This window comes from Citrus sinensis, chromosome 9 (assembly GCF_022201045.2).
Source record: "Citrus sinensis cultivar Valencia sweet orange chromosome 9, DVS_A1.0, whole genome shotgun sequence".
Lineage (NCBI taxonomy): Eukaryota > Viridiplantae > Streptophyta > Magnoliopsida > Sapindales > Rutaceae > Citrus > Citrus sinensis.
This window is the reverse complement of record NC_068564.1, coordinates 31,115,247-31,134,496: the sequence shown is the minus strand read 5'-3', so window position 1 is coordinate 31,134,496 and position 19,250 is coordinate 31,115,247. Positions and strand designations below refer to the sequence as shown.

General features: G+C 35.0%; 3 protein-coding genes across 7 annotated transcripts; 1 reads left to right on the top strand and 2 right to left on the bottom strand.

The window, feature by feature from the left end:
• The first annotated feature begins 2,453 nt into the window (after positions 1–2,453).
• Positions 2,454–7,297, top strand: LOC102608895 (protein PHOX1). 3 transcript variants are annotated; one of them, XM_025097503.2, is made up of 4 exons: positions 2,454–5,192; positions 5,286–5,530; positions 5,633–5,743; positions 6,882–7,297. In XM_025097503.2, the coding sequence occupies exons 1-2, from the start codon at positions 3,182–3,184 to the stop codon at positions 5,432–5,434; spliced, it is 2,160 nt and encodes a 719-aa protein (XP_024953271.1). In that variant the 5' UTR covers positions 2,454–3,181; the 3' UTR covers positions 5,435–5,530; positions 5,633–5,743; positions 6,882–7,297. The 3 variants fall into 3 exon arrangements, with proteins under 3 accessions (XP_024953271.1, XP_006474374.1, XP_006474373.1); XM_006474311.4 differs by lacking the exon at positions 5,633–5,743 and having other exon boundaries at positions 5,286–5,534; XM_006474310.4 differs by lacking the exon at positions 5,633–5,743 and having other exon boundaries at positions 2,455–5,192.
• A 1,132-nt stretch (positions 7,298–8,429) lies between these two features.
• Positions 8,430–11,313, bottom strand: LOC102609559 (uncharacterized). 3 transcript variants are annotated; one of them, XM_025097483.2, is made up of 5 exons: positions 10,756–11,313; positions 9,783–10,090; positions 9,578–9,600; positions 9,260–9,467; positions 8,430–8,838 (listed from the first exon to the last, which is right to left on the bottom strand). In XM_025097483.2, exons 2-5 carry the CDS (start codon positions 9,787–9,789, stop codon positions 8,798–8,800), a joined length of 279 nt encoding a protein of 92 aa, XP_024953251.1. In that variant the 5' UTR covers positions 9,790–10,090; positions 10,756–11,313; the 3' UTR covers positions 8,430–8,797. The 3 variants fall into 3 exon arrangements, with proteins under 3 accessions (XP_024953251.1, XP_024953249.1, XP_024953248.1); XM_025097481.2 differs by having other exon boundaries at positions 9,578–9,710; positions 9,845–10,090; XM_025097480.2 differs by having other exon boundaries at positions 9,578–10,090.
• Positions 11,314–11,467: 154 nt separating this feature from the next.
• Positions 11,468–18,050, bottom strand: LOC102610160 (protein S-acyltransferase 24). The gene is made up of 13 exons (XM_006474315.4): positions 17,395–18,050; positions 17,134–17,274; positions 16,358–16,470; positions 16,024–16,103; positions 15,727–15,890; positions 14,513–14,651; positions 14,319–14,418; positions 13,860–13,917; positions 13,676–13,753; positions 13,485–13,583; positions 12,704–12,782; positions 12,454–12,602; positions 11,468–12,024 (listed from the first exon to the last, which is right to left on the bottom strand). Exons 1-13 carry the CDS (start codon positions 17,668–17,670, stop codon positions 11,596–11,598), a joined length of 1,905 nt encoding a protein of 634 aa, XP_006474378.1. The 5' UTR covers positions 17,671–18,050; the 3' UTR covers positions 11,468–11,595.
• Between the last annotated feature and the right edge of the window lie 1,200 nt (positions 18,051–19,250).

Here is a 19,250-nt window from a genome sequence, read left to right as displayed (position 1 = left end):
AATAGTTGTATGTTGGGAAAGTGGTCACCCTTTGCCGGGAATTAGTTGAAGAGTATTAATTGAAGTTTTCACCAACTATTTATTACTTTGATTATACTGGTAGTAGTTCTTCTACTAGATCTACAGGGGATTCTTATAAGAAAGCAACCAAATGGATGATAGGTTTTGATGATTATGTAAACAATGGAGATTGTGCAGTTGTTGCAGATGAATTAGATTCCTATTTGGATGAGAAAGTTATATCTCGGATGGAAGATTTTAATATTTTGAGTTGGTGGAAGACAAATGCTAATAGGTATCCTACATTAGCTCGAATTGCTAGAGATATTTTGGCAATTCCAATTACAACAGTTGCTTCTGAATCAGCTTTTAACACTAGTGGTAGAGTTGTGAGCTCATACCATAACAAACTTCATCCAAGCACATTGGAGGCCTTAATGTGCTGTCAAAGTTGGTTACGAGCTTACAATAGCGGTATGAGTTTATTTTAATATGATTAATTTAAAATCGAAAATAAAAAAATGTATTAGACTATTAATTATTCGGGGACCGGAGACCCTCGGGGATCCCCTGTTATTATTCGGGGAGGGGATGGAGATTCTCTCAAGCAATTTTGACGGGGACGGGGACATATGCAAAACATCGGGGATGGATACGGGGAGATTGGTCCCCTCCCCTCCCCTCCCCATTGCCATCCCTAGTTGCCATTATTTTAAATTCAAGGGTTATTTCCATCTAACCCCCAAATCTTTCAATATTTTTCACTGCACACCTAAACTTTTCGATATTTTCTATTACACACTCAATTCCGTTAATTTGACCGTTATTTTTAACGAAACTATTTGAAAGTTAATGAAATATGTGAAATATCCCTTATCTTGAATTAGAAAAGAATTAAATGAGATAAAATATTAATCCAATAATTAACATTTACATTAAAAATTCTTAATTAAAAATAATTAATAATAATTTCATCAATTAACCTATCAAATAAATTTAATTTATCATTATCAAATAATATTTAGGGCATGAACTTTCAAAATTACCCTTTGACCGTTAGAATAAACGGTCAAATTAACGAATTTGGGTGTAGATTGAGCATTGTTGAAACATTTGGATGCGGTGGAATATGTTGAAACATTTGGGGGCAGGATGGAATTAACCCTAAATTCAATTCAATTACAATTTCTTAGCGCGTTCTCTCTCTTTTTTTTTAAATATTATTTTTCACACTTTAATAGTAAAATTCTAGGATTCTTCATGATAAATAAATATATTTTCTTAAAACCTCTTTTAATTGTATTTTTCTTAAAATCTGCAATTACAAAGCTCTCTTCCCTTTGATTTTATATTATTATTAGAGCATCATCAAAATACTCTTCAAATAAGATTTTATTACTTAATTGAAGAGCTACATCAACATTTAAGACTCCAAAAGACACTTCAATTAAGATTCTTCAAATAAGAAATGATCATCTCTCTTCAAATTTGAAGAGTTATTTTCTTTCTCTTCAATTTATATTTTATTATTTTTTGTTGAAGAAAAAGAGAAATGTGCTTTAATTACTATTGACTTTTCCTTTAAAAAAATAATTTTTTAATTAAAATAATATTAACTCATTTCTATTTGAAGAGTTTTTTGGAGAACAATATTTTTTTTCACTCATCTATTTATCACATAGGTAAGCAAATGAATATTTAAAGAGTAAAATTTATAGAGCCTTTTGGAGATGCTCTTATATATCCGATAAGATTCTAACTCCAAATCAATATTAGTTTTATCATTTGAATTTGTGCCATTAAATTTTTTCTCCTTTTTTACAATTAATTACATATGATCGTGGTTTTCTAAAATATGTGCTCGGTAAAAATTGATTACACTTCCTCGTAAATCGTAACCAATGTAGGTAATTTATGATGATTCATTAATGTTACTATTTTAAGTAATTAGGTTTTTTTAAATAAAAAGGATATTTTGATTAAATTTTTCTATACAGTTTTTTTATTAAGAATGTTTTTAAAAACATAAATGAAAATCGGGATAATTTCACAGAAGGGATTAACACTTAGAAAACGCATTAGAGACAAACCATCATTTTCAAATAACATAAAACGTGTTGAAAAAGATATATTGTCATCTTCAAATACCATAAAACATGTTGAAAATGAGACTCATTTAAAGGGTCCAGATAGTTAGGATAGTTAAATTAAATGGGACTTATTAAATAAACAACCAAAATAGGTCATTAGGTTTTTTGTTTTTATTTAATTAATTTATTGCCGAAATATTGAAGCTAACAAGCCAAGTGGCAAAAAGCAGCTAAAATTTGATGGGGCAGATCTTTGCCTTTCACTTTTCATCGAACGTCCCCAAGAAACTTGGAATCAACGACATTAGGTCGGACCCACGTCGTTTCTTAATTTTCTAAAATCCCAGAAAATATTATTACATCAGACTTGATTTTTTTCTTTTTAAATTGGATTTCTTTTCTTAGCTTCTTTTGGCGTTTGCGTGAAGCTGTGAAAACTCTTACAAATTACACAAACACGAAGACAAAGTGTTCGATTCTATTTTTCTCACAAAACTTTCTTGCACTTTCTCGCTTCAAATTTTCCCGGAAAATTCACAGCTCGTTTCATTTCTGAGATAAGTTTCCTTCCCAGCTATTTTCTTCTAAAAATAAAGTTAATGGAAGTGTGTCGTTTTGTTAGCTGAATTAGGTGTTATTTGTTTCTCTCTGAATTGGGGTTTGTTTTATTTTTTCTTGGAGAAACAGTAGCAAATCCTGATTTGGAGAGATAAAAGTTGGAATTTTTTAGTTGCGTGTGTGTGTGTTTTTCTTTTTTCAAATTGGGTTTTGGTTTTTATCGAAGAAGCCATTTAAGCTTGAAGGGAAGCAAAAAATTGGAGCCTTGAAGTTGTTTTGTTGAAATTAGGAAGCGATTGAGGGTTTTTCTGGATATTGTTCCTGGGTTCTTTGGTTTAAGAGCTTTATATTTGGGTGCTTTTATTTTTTGATATATTACACCAAAAATTGTTTGTTGGGATTGGATTGTTTATCTTGTCTGAGAGCTTAAATACAGCTTAGTTTTAGTGGTGTTTGATTAGATTGGATTGGATTGGATAGTTACTGTTTTGGTTTCGGTAGTGTTGAAATAGTTAAAGTTCTTTCGGGTTGAAATGGGAAGGAATAGTGGAAAGACGAAGAAACAGATAGGTGGACAATCAGTAGGTGGTAGTCCTAAGCAAATCAAAGTTGGGGAACATAGTCCTAAATCTTATGATAAGGACACCGAGGTCTTTATTGGCATGTCTCAAGAATTGAAAGAGGAGGGGAACAAGCTGTTTCAAAAGAGGGACCATGGAGGAGCTTTATTGAAATATGAGAAAGCCCTCAAATTACTTCCAAGGAATTATATAGATGTCTCATATCTTCGGAGTAACATGGCTGCCTGTTATATGCAGATGGGTCTGAGTGAGTACCCCAGGGCAATACATGAGTGCAATTTAGCCCTAGAAGTCACACCCTTGTACAGTAAAGCACTTTTAAAAAGGGCTAGGTGTTACGAGGCTTTGAATAGGCTGGATTTGGCATTCAGAGATGTCACTACTGTTTTGAACAAGGAGCCAAAAAATATTATGGCAGCGGAGATTGCAGAAAGAGTGAAGAAAGAACTTGAGAAGAGAGGGTTAAGGGTGAATGATACTGTCATCGAACTGCCTCCAGAATATGTTGAACCTCCTGTTGCTTCGATTGCTCCAAAAGTAGTGAAAGAGAAGACAAAGAAGAAGAAGAAGAGCAACAAAGTTGAGCAGAAGAAGACTGGGGTCAAAGTTGAGGAAAAGGAAGTTGATGAAAAGATTGAAGACAAAAGGGTTGATGGCAGAATCGAGGAGAAGATGGCTGAGGATAAGGTAGTTGTGGAGGAGAAAATTTCTTCTACAGAGGACAATGAGCCAAAGAAGACTGTAAAGTTGGTGTTTGGGGAGGATATAAGAGTTGCTCAATTGCCACTTAATTCCAGCCTCCTACAACTTAGAGAGGTTATAAGTGATCGGTTTCCAAGCTGTAGAGCAGTTCTTATTAAGTACAGGGATGAAGAAGGTGATTTGGTCACAATTACTACTGATGAAGAACTAAGATGGGCTGAAGCATCGGCAGAAATGCAGGGTTCTGTCAGGCTGTTCGTGGTAGAAGTTAATCCACTGCAGGATCCATTGTATGAGAGATTCAAGAATGAGAAGGTGAACTCACTTGATATAGAACAAAAATATTTTGAGAATGGGAATGTGGGAAACGGTAAGGAAGCAGATAAGGGGTCATGTTGTATAGATGACTGGATAATTGAGTTTGCTCAGCTGTTCAAAAACCATGTTGGGTTAGATTTCGATACATACTTGAATCTTCATGAACTCGGCATGAAGGTATATTCTGAGGCTATGGAGGAGGCTGTTACCAGTGAAGAAGCCCAAGGTCTATTTAACAGAGCAGCAGAGAAATTTCAAGAAATGGCAGCATTAGCATTGTTCAACTGGGGAAACATTCACATGTCCAGAGCAAGGAAGGGGGTTTACCTCACCAAAGAGGCTTCTACAGAATCTGTACTGGAACAGATAAAAAGTGCATATGATTGGGCACAAAAGGAATTCACAATAGCAGGTCAGAGATATGAAGAAGCATTAAAAATTAAACCTGACTTCTATGAAGGGATTCTAGCTATGGGTCAACAGCAGTTTGAGCAAGCAAAACTTTCATGGTATTATGCAGTTAGCAGCAATGTTGATTTAGATACATGGCCTAAAACAGATGTTCCGCTACTATATAACAGTGCTGAGAGTAATATGGAGAAGGGCATGCAGATGTGGGAAGAGATGGAAGGGCGACGCCTTAGTGAACTTTCTAAACAAAAGAAAGCCGATAATCTTCCACAGAGAACTGGGTTGCATGGTTTATTTAAAGATATATCAGTAGTTGAAGCTGAAGAGCAGGCTAGAAATATGAGGTCCCAGATAAACCTCTTATGGGGCACCATACTCTATGAGCGATCCATTATGGAATACAAGATGGGGATACCAGTCTGGGGAGAAAGCTTAGAAGTTGCAGTCGAGAAGTTTGAGCTTGCTGGAGCATCTCCAACAGACATAGCTGTTATGATAAAGAACCACTGTTCAAACAATACTGCCGGAGAAGGTAATGCATATTTAAAAATTCAGTGTTTCTATTATAATCTAATTATCTAGATGAAGCTTAGCTGTATTTTTGTTTTTATATATATGATTGCAGGTTTAGGGTTTCAAATTGATGAGATAGTGCTGGCATGGAATGATATGTATGCGGCTAAAAAGTGGGAAAGTGGGGTTTCATCATTGCGGCTTGAACCATTACTCAGACGGCGGGTTTCAAAGCTTTATCATGCTTTAGAGCATGCATAAACCAGATGTTTTTGAGACAGTTGTTGAAGAGGGAAATGGGGAAAGTCCCTCTTGTCATACTCTATCATCTGGAATATATACTCTTGACATTCTTAGGTAGGTAATGCTAAATGCTCTTGCTGATTTAACATTTTTATTTTATGTGAAAGTAAACATTTGAATAAAAATGCTGCTGAAGTAGATTTTTGTCTGCAACAGATGATTATGAAGATGAGGATCAGGCATTGTCATAAAAATCTACCTCATGTTCATGTAGATTATATTAGGATACCTGAAGTTCCTTTTTTGTACAAACTTTGACATTAGCAGGTTAAAGTACTACATACTCTTTGTTCAGCGGATGTTCTGGAGTTGGGGTTTTTCAATTCTTTTCGCTCAAATTTCCCATGAAGGTTAATTTGTTCTATACATGACAGACTAAGTTCACTTATTAATTGAGAAAGTTTTCCAGGAAAAGTTAGGAATGGGAGAACCTAGGAGGAAAGTCCATGAGAAAGTCCTACTCAAACTATCCATTTTATAGAAAATATGAGATTGTTAAGAGTAGTGAGACCTTCTGAAGTGTTCTGTGATGGCTTTGTATTACCACGTGCAATCTGATAAAAATTTATGATGATTGAGAACCCTCCATATGGAAGGTGATTTATATCTTTCTATTGACAAATAATAAGCCTGTGTGTATAGACATCTGGGTGTTGTTAACTAGCTAGAAAAGAACTTCAAATATGATGGCACCAGTCAAATGGACTTATTAAAGTAATTAGTGATGAGGGAGTGGATACAAATGAATGCTTGTTGGCTTTTTGATTGGTAGTCAGCTCTTGTATCATCATAGAGATTTAAGCTTCGATATATGTGCAAATTCTAGTAATTGGATGACAGTTTCGTGTGTTTGTTCTTTTCCACTCATGTTAACCTTGTTTGGTGGGGAAAAGGAAAAGGGGGGACATGGGGTATTTGGGAATAAGAGTGCCTGAGTATATGGAGCCATTAACATACGATATGTGAAGGTACATCCATATTGCTTGATTGATGGATCTTTCGAAAAGAAAGTCTAGGTATCGGAGAAAATGCTTGTTCAAAGGTGGTGTGGCAAGGCCATTTGCATGTCATTATTAGATTAGACTTCCTTGAGCAAATTTCCATTTGTAAAGAGAGTAATGGTCCACACATTTACCTCAAAATTTATGAGAGGAAAGTATTTGGCTGAAAGCAGAAGATGCATGCTTTCTCGCTGTGCTCCCAGCTTCATATTACTGACCCAACTTCACAATTCAAAATATTTGCATTTATTCGGAGAGTTCCCATAGTTGGTGCCTTCTGCTGTCTGCATTTATTTATCTTGTTTTATTTTTCTCAGTCCTCTCACTATTTTCAGATAAATGTTGAAATTCAATTATGTTGTTCCATTATTTCCCAGTTTTAACCTTTGCTTATCTGTCTGCAGGTCATTTTGGTACTTAAATTTAGGTTCAGATTTAGGCTTCAGCATTGTACTTTTAGACACAAGTGAGGAAAAGTGCACTTCTGGATTTGTATTGTGCAACTGTTCTGGAGAAAGAGGATAATTTTATTCTGTACGTGGAGGGAGACATGACGAAGTAGCAGAGGCTGCCCTTTTTTTAGTTAGCTTCTGTCTTCGCCACCATTGCCTTCATTGTTTTCAGTCTGACACAGAATATTGTATTTGTTATTCATTGTTAAGTTCTTGCAATAATGCGTCGTTGGTTGCTTTCTTAGTTTTCTTAACTTATAGTCTCAAGTTTTTGAGTTTCTTTTGAGTTTTTGTAATAAAAATTTATGAAAATTTGTACTTTGAATTGTGAACCATATTTATTGAAGTACTGTGAAGTCTTGTGTAAAGAGGAATGGGTTCTTCCTTTCGATTAACTGCCTAATTCACTAAATAGAACTTTCAAAAACATCTACCAACACATGTTACCCAGATGGTTGGATCAATAAAAAGAACTTTCAAAAATGTCAAGTGAATAGCTTGAATCCATTATTATACGCATATTATAAGTCAGAATTTATAAGTTTGAAATATTTAACTGATGTTATTTTCAATCAAATGGTTCCTTTTCTCTCTTTCCATCAAACTATTTGGCTGTCCTCAAAATCCATACAATCTCTTGTTCAAATTGCTCAAACATAACTGTTTTCTTTTTTTTTGTTTTATAAAACAAGATTCTTAAAGTACCTAATACGAATTGGTCTATCAGCTATCATTTGTGCAGTTAATACACTCTTGAGAAGGAAAATCAACACTTCAATAAAATTAACAAGTTATTAAAGCATGATTACTGCAGATACTGATCGCCCACATAATTATATTACATGAAGTGGCCACCTCAGTGGAGGTAAATGACTCTATGTGACATGAGACATTCCATAAATGACATAGAACTGCTGATTAATTAACTTCATTAACTGTTTTAAACTGGTAAGTTAGAGTGGAGTGGAATCAAGTGGAATAAGATTTGATTGTTACAACTAAACGAGTGTCTTACACACATACACAGTATAATGGAGGCCAGAAGCAGCAAAATATGTAAACTGACAAAACAGAAAACTGGAAAATACATCTCAAAAAAGAAACTCCAAAATCTGTAATACTACAGTTGGATAGTTGTAACTCCTTGAGATTAGTTAGCGCTGAAATATGCAGAAAATAAACCTCAAGGCTAGTTAGCCCTAAAATAAGCAGAAAATAGCCTATAAAAAAATTAGCCCAACGTGAATAAGCAGAAGAAAAAATATACACACCAAATTTTGTATGCAATGACACAGTTTTAAATAAACAAACAGTTTATTAAGACAATCAGTCAGCGACCTAAGAGATAACAAACTAATGCCAATTACGGGTGTGACAGAAACAAATGAAATTTTCCCCGAGATGCATTTCCTTTGGCTAAGAAAATCATTCCAATTACAAGTTGTCTTACCAATCATACAGCTTAAGCAGTAGTTTATAGATATTATGAATATGGCACACTTAACGTTTATTCGGAATCTTTTTATCTAAATTATCAAGACTCCAAGTTCTCATCATTCAACAATAATCAAATTTGTCAAACGCTCAACAACACAGGTTAGACATGTAGGGGACGCCACTGAGTATTTCTTTCTCTACAAATATCTGTACAAATTTAAAGAGAGGACCACGGTAATCTGGAATGGCACATGTTTGCTTCTATGCAACATTTAACATGGAGCATAATAACATGTCACAACTTAACAAAATGGCCACGTAAAAATCTCTTTGTCATGTACAGTAGGAACAGATTCCCACCGGATAAAGTTAAGGTGACATCTCTGTCACCAGATGCCTGAGACAGCCTTCATGTCCAAATCCGTGACACATTAACAACATCTGATATTAAGCGACTCAAATTTCATTAAACCTGCAAAAAAGTTAAAGAGTTAAAAAAGTAAAGAAAGAAAATAATGTGTAAGAGCTGAAAAGAAGTATATGGAAAAAAAAAATTGATCTATGGTTAGAAGTAGGGGTGGGCATTCGGATTGGGTTTACCCGAACCGAACCAGAATGATATCTTAAAAAATTTAACATCAATATCATACTTTTTCCAAACTTTAGCCCTAAGTATAGTCAAAAACTGAATACTTGATTTTGGGTATAAGGATGTTGATGATATACAAAACAAAAGCATGTTAAAAAGTTTACACTTGTTCAGACTAAATAAAACAATCAACATAAATAACAACATCGTATTAGCGGCAATGTGCCCATCAAAAAATAATCAAATGAAACAGATTTTTAGCACTATTCTAGCTGAAGCAAAGAAATAAAGAGAAAAAAATCACCACTAATGTATTTCAGGCCACATTCTGAAATGCGGTCACAATAGTTGAAAGTTAAGGCTTCGAGGTTGGTGCAATCTTTCAGGCAACCTAACCCAGTATCCGTGACAGCAGAACCAGAAAGATCAGCTGAAAGTAAAGATGATCCTTGTGAAGCAATGACATCCATCCAACTATCCTTCACTCTAGGATAATCACCCAACAAAACATCCTGCAAACAGATATGGAAACCCATTATCTCACAACCAGTATGTCGAATAAGAAAAGATTGAGAAGTTTAAGTGTAATAAAAAAAATTCAATTTGCAAACAATGCTATTACCTGGAGAGCACAGTCTCGAAAAGCTTTCAAAGAAGCTTTAGTTAGACAATGAGAAAAAAGCAATTCACTGAAGATCTGTTGAGTAATATCCCTTGACGGCATTGAAAAGGACTTATATTTGTCAACATCCCGCCTTGATAGCAGCATGTGAGAAGAAAAACAAATGAGAGAAATCCCAACTAAACATGTCAGAGAAAGCAAGTACCTGACATATTTTATCAATGCATAGCTTCAAGAGAGAAGGACAACTGCCTCCTCCTGGCTTACATTCCCACATGGACCGAGAAAATGATGTGTAGCCACCTTGAACTCCATTTTTATAAAAACCTTGTAGAGATCCCTCTTTGTACACTATCTTCAACAACCTGTTGATGCCCCTTCTTTGAAAAAATCACCCCATTGATTGGTGATAGGACAAAACATCAATTTACGTCATAAAATCCAAAGACAAATGATGCTGCAACCAATTCCAGAACAACCAAAATACAGCAAGAATTTCCCTTCTAATTCACCCTGCAAGCAAGTAAACTAACAAAGATTAAACAAATAACTTGCTTAAATTATCATAAAATCCAACACAGATAATGCACTATCTACCATGTCATCTATACATGACATAGCACTGCTAACACATGAACTCTCAAAATTTTTTGTTTAAAGCATAGTATAACAAGAAACCAAATCCCATCCCTCCTTATGTGAGAACACCAGACCTCTTGTACCACCCAAAAGGTTTTACCAGTAATGTTAACCGGCACCCACCAAAAACTTCCCTTGTTACCAAACAATTCGCTTACTAACACACAAGCGAGAGCGTATTTAATATATTTATTATCGTTTCAAACATGATAATGAATCTACTGTGAGTTGCATAGTATACACTTGATGTTGAGCCACTAAATTTGGAAAATAAATAAATAAATAAAAGCAAAAAAAAAAAAAAAACATATTTTCAGTAGTAGCCTCAAACGAAAACTAAGGATGTGCACAACAAATGGATTCCTAATTCCTTAAAACCACTGATGCCGCCCTAGGCCGACTCTTGTTTAACTGTTGCATTACAATGTGGTTGAGAATAATTGAATATTCAACATAAAAAAAAAAAAATTAATAGAAAGAAACAAGTATTATGCACAAAAATAAAATAGAAAAGGAAAAAAGAACTAAAGGGAAAATACCTCAAATTATGCTGTATGCATGAGCAACTGAAACCGAATGAAGAATGATCGGAAAGATAATGAGTGTCTGAACTGAAACGGAAAGGTGCAAGAAAACAGGGGGCGGTTAGGATGAGTCGAAAGCCATCTGATGGCGGCCACGTGGCGCGTTGGTTCTGCGTTTGGTCGTGATTGTGGGTCCTATTTTTTCGCTTTTTTCGCCGTTAGCTTTTGGCGGGAGATGAAGCGTTTATGGCTCCTCCAAATTTCATTTGTACCCTTGTGAGTTTTGATATTTAATGTCGGTACTTCAAATTTAAATTGTAAAAAAAAAAATGACAAAAACATGCAAACGTGAATGGCCATCGTACTAATGTCAGTGATGGACCTGGAGATAGCAATTATATCCGGTCATTTGTGCCAAAGTGATGGGACTCATCATTTTAAAGTGGTGGTGACTGGTGACCGTACATCAAGAACCTGATCCACTTTCATACATGAGCCTACCATTAAGCTTGATCGAAAATTTCATTAAAACTGAGGATATAATTGATAATTAGCTTTTAACAACGGGGGGAACAAAAAAAAAATTGGTAACACCAATGAAGTGGATGTGTCTAAAATGTTTGGGACAGCCATCAAGATCTTCAATATTTACAGTCTGCAATGGATGTTGCCTAAAGGGCTTTTATGCTGAATCCTGCAACTAAAATCATTCACTCAAAAACAACCGTGAACAAGAATTAAGAGCTCCCCTTTGGTACCAAAAAGGAGCAACAATCGATTAAAAATTGAAGCTAACGCAGATATTATAATACAATACACAGCAATCTCAGGTTCTAATGTATTCAGATGCTTACATCATGAAGCCACAACAGAACGTGCAGAACTGCGCCCAAGACCAAGACCCAAACCTAGTGGAACGCTATCAGTTTTGGATTTCCCATGGTTACTGTGGTTGCAATGAGAAGAATGGAGATGACCATGATGTGAGTTTGTGTTGTTTGAATTCACATTGATAGCGACATGGCCATTGCCATTGGCGTGATGTATATGACCATCCCCATTTTGCAAATTTGAATTCCTTGACATATGCATCATTCCAATCCCCTCAGTACCAGCTGAATCTTCAACGCACTCCACATCTTCATTGAAGCCATTGATTAAGAAATCAGAGCAGTTCCTCTTGCACCCATGATCATAAGGATTTCTAAAGCGACCACCGGCACCCCTTAGGTAGTTGTATCGTAGTGCATTTGCCATTTCATTAGTTGTTATATTGCGAGATATCTGTTGCAAGAAGTAATGGGGTTCAGTACTAGGTAAGTAGGCATCTACATTTGCAAAGACCAAGAAAAAAAAAATATTGAGCCACAAAAATGAACCTAAATATTAAAAATCATTTGATTTGAAGATCAACAATTCAAAATAATAATTCAAGGCACAGAAACTGCATCCCCCTCAAAATCATGGTTTGTTATGATTTTTTCCAAAATCATACATGCAAACATTTTCTTGAGAAACCAAATTTGGGGAAATAGTAAGAACTGAAAGGGAATTCAGCAATTAGGTGAATCATACGATAACTACTCGTAACAGTCAAACACCACTTCAGTGATACCAGGTCCCAACTAAAACTAGCACTCACAGTAGCCCATGTGGAAACACAGACATATATGTTATTAAAGCTACAACAAATAGAAGATACTACAGGCATACCTGAGAAGCTTGAACAGCTGTCAAAACAGCCACGCCAAAGAAGAGGGAAAAATCCGCAATTAGGAATGATAAAGCACCAATATGATGAGTACTAGCATAACTCATCCATGCTCCAAAAGAGGAAGGAGCCACTGGATCAGTAAAAACTCCTGCATGCAGCAAAACATAGTTTCTAAGAAAATAAAGACAAAAAAATAAGGCCAAAACTACTCCAAGAATTATCTTGAACTCAAAACTAATAGATGCGTACTTATGACGGTAACTGCACCAGTTACCAACATTGCTGAAACTTCTAAAACAAGAAACAGAAAGAAATCCCACTTGTTTTTCTGCATTACAAATAAACAATATACCAAATTAAACAAAATAAGAGGCAGACAACAGCATGAGCACAATTGAAGTTACAACAAGGTCACAAGAATTGAAGTTACATCATGCAAACAAATAGAGAATAATAATCTACCTCTGTGGTCAGTCGCAAGTCATAATAAGCCGACCTAAAAAACTAGTTGTAACCATCCACCAGTTATATCATCCTTAAACCATTCAACAAATTTTCCAAACAGACAAGGAAGTGTTGCAGAAACATGAATACTAAGGCTCATTCTGGCATTGCTGTTAGCAGATGTGCTTCCAAAGCTAAGCTGTTCTGTTTGATAAATACTTCCCAACTTTGTTTTGGAAGCTACGCTGATCTTACAACTATGCAATATAAAATATTAAAATTATACTAATTATTTTATAAATAACAAAATTCATCAAGTTTAATGCCACATTTACCAAACACCCATCAACTCTTACTTAACAGCAGTATCTTCCATTTCACAGCAGTTTTGGCTTCAATGCCAAGACACCACAATCCTAAACATAGCCTAACACAGACATGGCTTGCACGATCAAGTGAATTCCATTTTTCATGAAAGTTCTCACGCGGCCCTCATTTTCCAAATATTTCATCTTTAATTAACTTCTTAAGTAAAAAGAGACATCGAACATGCAACAGTTTAAGCCAAGATTCAATGTCAAATCACCTTGCCAATGCAATTGGATACCCAAGGACAATGGTGGTCAAATTGTTCAACACAACGATCACAAGTGGAACAGTGCTTTGCACGAAGTGGTCTGACAATCTGATGACAATAAAAAGTCAGATAATGAAATAGTCAAAAACCTAATATTAGACATTTCACACATTGGCAACCAACTTAAAAGAAATTAGCACCTTGCATGTCGCACAGAGCTGAGACCAATTGCCAGCCAGCAATGCAGGATTATTCATCTCAATCTTCAGCAAAGGCTCCTATTAAAATATACACCATATTTACAAATAATCAGAAATCATAAGAAATATTAATAACACAATAAAATGGAAGAAACTGAATTTGATTGAAAAGAATAAAACCCACATCATCTTTCATATTTTGTGGATCATGCACATTCATTCTGATATAACCTGGATCCTTTCTGCAAAAATTAAATAAAATAAAATAAAATAAGAAAATATATAAGAAAGGAAAGAGAATTTTAAGTTCCGAAAAATACATAGAAGAGATTCAAGCATTCTTGATATCATGGGGCCACAAGATAATAACAAAATAAATGTTAAGGAATGACACATCATTTTAAATTCTGAAACATGCATAACAGAGATTTGAGCAAATGTTGTTATCTTAGGGCCATACAAAAATCAGAATAGATACATATCCCAATAGTAAAGACTAAAGAGTACACCCATCAATTTCATAAAACAAGGTGCTGCAACCCAGTTATTCATAAACTCTAACCAGGAAAAATGGAAACAAATGAATAATTCAATCGGCCAAGACTTTTTCACCTCAAAAAAAAAAGTTCTATATATAACATACCTGCTACACCTATAGAACAAAACTAGTCCGCCAGTTGCTAGGAAAACACCTGACCATGCAAGAAGGCCAAAGCCAGCAGTTAACTTTGGCAGGTTTGATGCTGCAGCCAAGTTTAACAATAAAAAGAAGACAGTTAGTATCATCCAGAAAAGGGAGTGGAGTAAATCTTTTGCCAAAAAGCTCAGAGCAGATACCCATGATTACAGAATGCACATAGGTGACAAGCATCAGCAAAATCACACACCAAAGTGCAGGTGCAAGCCCTAGTTTAGAAATTTTTCCAATGGGACTATTCCCATCACATCGTTTGTCAAGCAACCTTCTAGCATTTCCCTGCAAATCAAATTTACAAGGAGATACACTTTAACATACGTACAGCAGCTCAGAAAAAAGAAAAAATCAAAAATATTGCCTGAATTAGGCATTAATTGGAGTTAGGAATATGCTAACATAAAGTCATATTTTCAGGTTACATCAAGCTAATAAGCAACTAGTTTTGCCCATTTTATTTTTCCACTGTTTCGGTGGCTTTCGGTAATTTCTAAGACTTTTTTGATGGCCTATGAAGCAGCCTATAATTCTTTTTTACATATTTACTTAGCCTAACTTTTTGAATGTTTTTCTCACCAATTTTTTTTTTTTTTTTTTTTTTGGTTTCACATTTAGAAATGCAAGTCCATGGTAAAAGTAGGTAAACAATTTAATAGAATGCTTAAAAATTTTATCAACATTAGTTTTTCGTAAACCAAAGAAGCTTTAAAGCTCTTCCAGTACTACGTAATGTAAGCCAAATGCAAGTGTAAGAAATCCAACAACAACAACACATTGAAAATTGTTCAGGTAAATAGAAGAAAAGGACTAAAAAGAAAAACAAAATCACAGAAAGAAATAAAAAACTTTAACAAAAATTGCTGATAAATCTAGAATGAAGGTAGTTTATGCAAATGTGCAGTCATCCTTGAATGCTACATAATGAAAAAAGAAAGAAACGGCGGGAGCGTCCAACGAGAATGAAAGGGATCTGAAAATAGCAACCTCCATGGATTGCATTTCTACATGATCATCAACATAGAGGTAAACAAAGCCAAAATAGAAAGTTACCATGCACTCTTTCCACATATTTTTACTTCTGACTTTGTTTGCTACATGCATTTTTCCAGAGAACGAGATGCATTCATGGACATCGTTGAATTGTGCTTTAATTCTACTTTTGGTTCATGTATTAAATCAGATTCTATGTTTCTTTTCACCTGTCCTAAAAAGAAGTTGGTCCATTTGACAGCATTCACAGTCAATGCCAACAATGTACATACTTCAATTCATGCATCTAGGCATTGAGTGAGAAAACCAACATACTTTTTCTCAAAGTAACATTACTAACCAATTTAAAGTGTTATGGAACACCTACAAGGAAAAAAGCAACTTGTCTGTGATTCTTATCAGAAGCAAGTTGCGCCGGTGTAAGACCAGTATTATCAGTAACCATCAAGTCCTCCTTCTTGCCAGCCTGTACTAACACTGTGCATGCCTCTAAATTACCCCTAATAGCAGCCCAATGAAGAGGTGTGCAACCTGAAATTTTTGAACAACAAAATCTGATGAGGAGATGTAAAAGTTAATGTTTCATAAGATATTTTATTCTTTTACATAGTTGAACTGATGAAATTCAAGAAGGTAATATTTTATATCTGAACAGACGACTTACCTTCTTTGTCCTGCCGTCCTCTATATGCATCGAGAAATAGAAGTAGACGTATACAATCAGCAAAACCCTTGTAAGCTGCCCTAAAATTCTCCAAAAGAAATATATATAAAACCAAAATATTATCATTTGAATTGCTAACAAAATTTAAGCTCAAAAAATATGTTCAGATCAACAAACAAAAGTTTAAAACGGGAAAAAAAAGAATAAAACCAAAATTGACAAAAGAAATTTAAATATGCCATTAGCAACCAAAGTATCATGAACAATCAGTATTATACCATGATCAATCTTTTTCAGCAATTTAAGTAAAGGTGTAGTGGAAGTTCTCATATACCAATGCAATGGGCTTCTTCCGTCATTATCAGGAACATCAGGATCAGCATTCCATTTTGAAACTATGTGATAGAGGAAAGCTGTCTGACCATATTGGGCCGCAACATGTGTAGTCTGCAATCAAGTGTCCAGTTTTAACAATCATGCAACCATTTTCAGATGTATCTGTGAGAAGACAAAAAAAAAATGCATGGCAACAAGTCTGTGTGGCTACAAATACTAGAAAGACCAACTGATACACTTATGGAACCTTTGTTTCACATTGTTAGATTGTTAAACAATTGGGCAAGAGGTATTGTGTTAGAATCCCCCGCTACATTTATTAAAGTATGAGAAGTCGAGTTAGTTTGAAAATAGAGTTCATTTTTTTAAGTTTTATCCACATGACAAGGCAAGTTAAATCCAACCTTGCACATAATGGGAATATTAGTGTAAGCACATTCATTGTCAGCTTAAGCTTTTGGAACTAAAGGTCAAACCTTAATCCTGGAGGTTGTGAGATGAGTTTAGGCTAGTCTGCCCCCTCCAGCCCCAATATACACTTAAACAAATACCTCAATTATATTCTTAATTACTATTTGTTACTTCTATATCGTGTTTTAGATAGATTTAGGTCTTTCTCTCACTCCTCTACTATAAGTAAGCAAGCTACTTTATAGCCAAGAAAATCCATCATCTATGTACAATGTAAATCCCAATTCATAAAATGTTCTAACACTTATTGGTGAAAATCTATATGAAAGACCATATAAGTAGAAAGGAAAAATCGAGACGAACCTGATAGCCATACATATCAGCAGCATTAACCCGTGCACCCTCCCGAAGTAAAAGCTCAGCAACTTGGATTGCACCACGTACCGCACTCCAATGCAACGCAGTCTGGCCTGTATGATCTGCAGCATTTACATCTCCACCATGCTGGCCATTTAACACAACCCCTTAACTTAAAAATCAACTCTTTGCAAATTCCATAATATCAAGTCAAAGCAATAAAACACATCATCACAACCAATTTAAAATAAATAAATAAAAATGAACCTCGATAATGTATTGAGCAGCAGCGGTCCGATTGTTAAGCGCGGCCCACTGCAGGGCGTAGTAGCCAAGCCCATCGGGCTCGGAAACGGAGCATCCTTCGCACTCGACCAACCTCTGTAACTTCTCCAAATCCCCATACGCAGCCGCCGTATACACGTCGTTCCTCAGGCTCTCCTCGTCCACAACGACACCGTTTGACGGGGATGATTGATCGTGGTTATGATGATTCTGCGATGACTGGCCAACCTCTTCGACCACCTCGATCTCCGAAGACATTTCGACTTTTATCTTTATTTATTCAAATCAGAAAGATCAATCAAAATCCCCAATGCAAAAACTCCCCCTGTGCGTGCCGCTAGTGCTGTTACGGCATTTGGGTGTCTATTAATTATACAACATAACAGAACCAGATCGTAAAGATTCGATTTTTTTTATTAAATTCAAGCTGTGGTATGGGTTGACTTTATTGAGAATTGAAAAAAAGTTAGGGTTTTTTGAAGGAGGAGGAGACGGGGGATTCAAAATGGTAACGGGGGTCGTTGATGTTGAGTCGTTTTGCTTGGCTTTGGCCGTCCGCGTTGTGTTGTTTTGCGTTGACTGTGAGAGAGAGATGAGACTTTGTGAGAGAGAGACAGAGAGACAGAGAGGGCCAATCAATTTGCCTACGAATATCCGTAATTAAGTTTTTATTTATACTTTATTTACTATCTTCAAAAAAAATTAAATTATTGCAATTTGATTGTTTTTTCTATAGTTGTCGTTAGGATGCCTTTGGAATTTTTTGAAATTTGTATTTTAGAAATGATCCAGTCATGCAATGGGGGCTATGCTAGGGAGGACATGAGTTTCGATGCACCGTCTAGTTTAGAAATAACAATAATGTTGTTCTGTGAATTGTTGTTTGTTTTTCAAAACAAATTTTCAATAATTTAGTGGGTTTAACAACAAAATAACAAAAATGCTGCTAATGTTTTGCCAACCGGGGCATAATTACATCATTGCTAAAACAAAAAATAAATTGAGAAAATTTTAGGTCAAATCATCTAGCTATATCAAGTCTCATAAAGTGTGAGATGCTTATTGATTACGCATTATTACATCTCTCAATTTTATAAATCCCCACGTAAATGATTACATTAATTTTCGATTACTTTAGTATGTCTAAATACACATCTTTTTACCTTTGAATCAAACATTTTAAAAATACACACACACGTGTTGATAAAGTAAAAACTCTAACCTAAATATTGGTAAAATATTACCCCAAAATTATGTCTAATCTTTATTTAATTTGTCTTTGTGATATCTGTTTCTGCATTCAATAATGTGATTACACCATTTCATTTGTCTTTTAATTAAGATTTTAGATGAGGCAAAGGGGGTTCGTGCAAGATAGTTTTCAAAACTTGGTGGATACGATGATTCGTAAAACTTTATGCCATAGGTGATGATAACCCTTTTAAAATTCATTAAAGCATTTAAAAAAGAACTCTTCTTTTACGTGTGCTATAATTGTATTTCTATGTTATTTTAGTTCATTCTATTATGAAATATGTAGATTAATTAAAACATATAGGAAAAATGACATTGATCAAGTGCCCGAAAATATTTTAAACAAAGAACTATATGCTGATACTAAACTTAGATCGGTGATCAACATACATTATCATGAACTTGTTTCATCGATTATATAATTTTATATTTTCTCGAACAAATTTGATCAGTAATTGATAACTTTTATTATTGAAAAGGAAATGTTACATTTTTGTATCAGAGCTGCATGCAGCTTTTTGTAGATGAAATTCTGGAAGGATGGGACGACGTAGCCACAATATCATAAACAAAATAGAACTAAT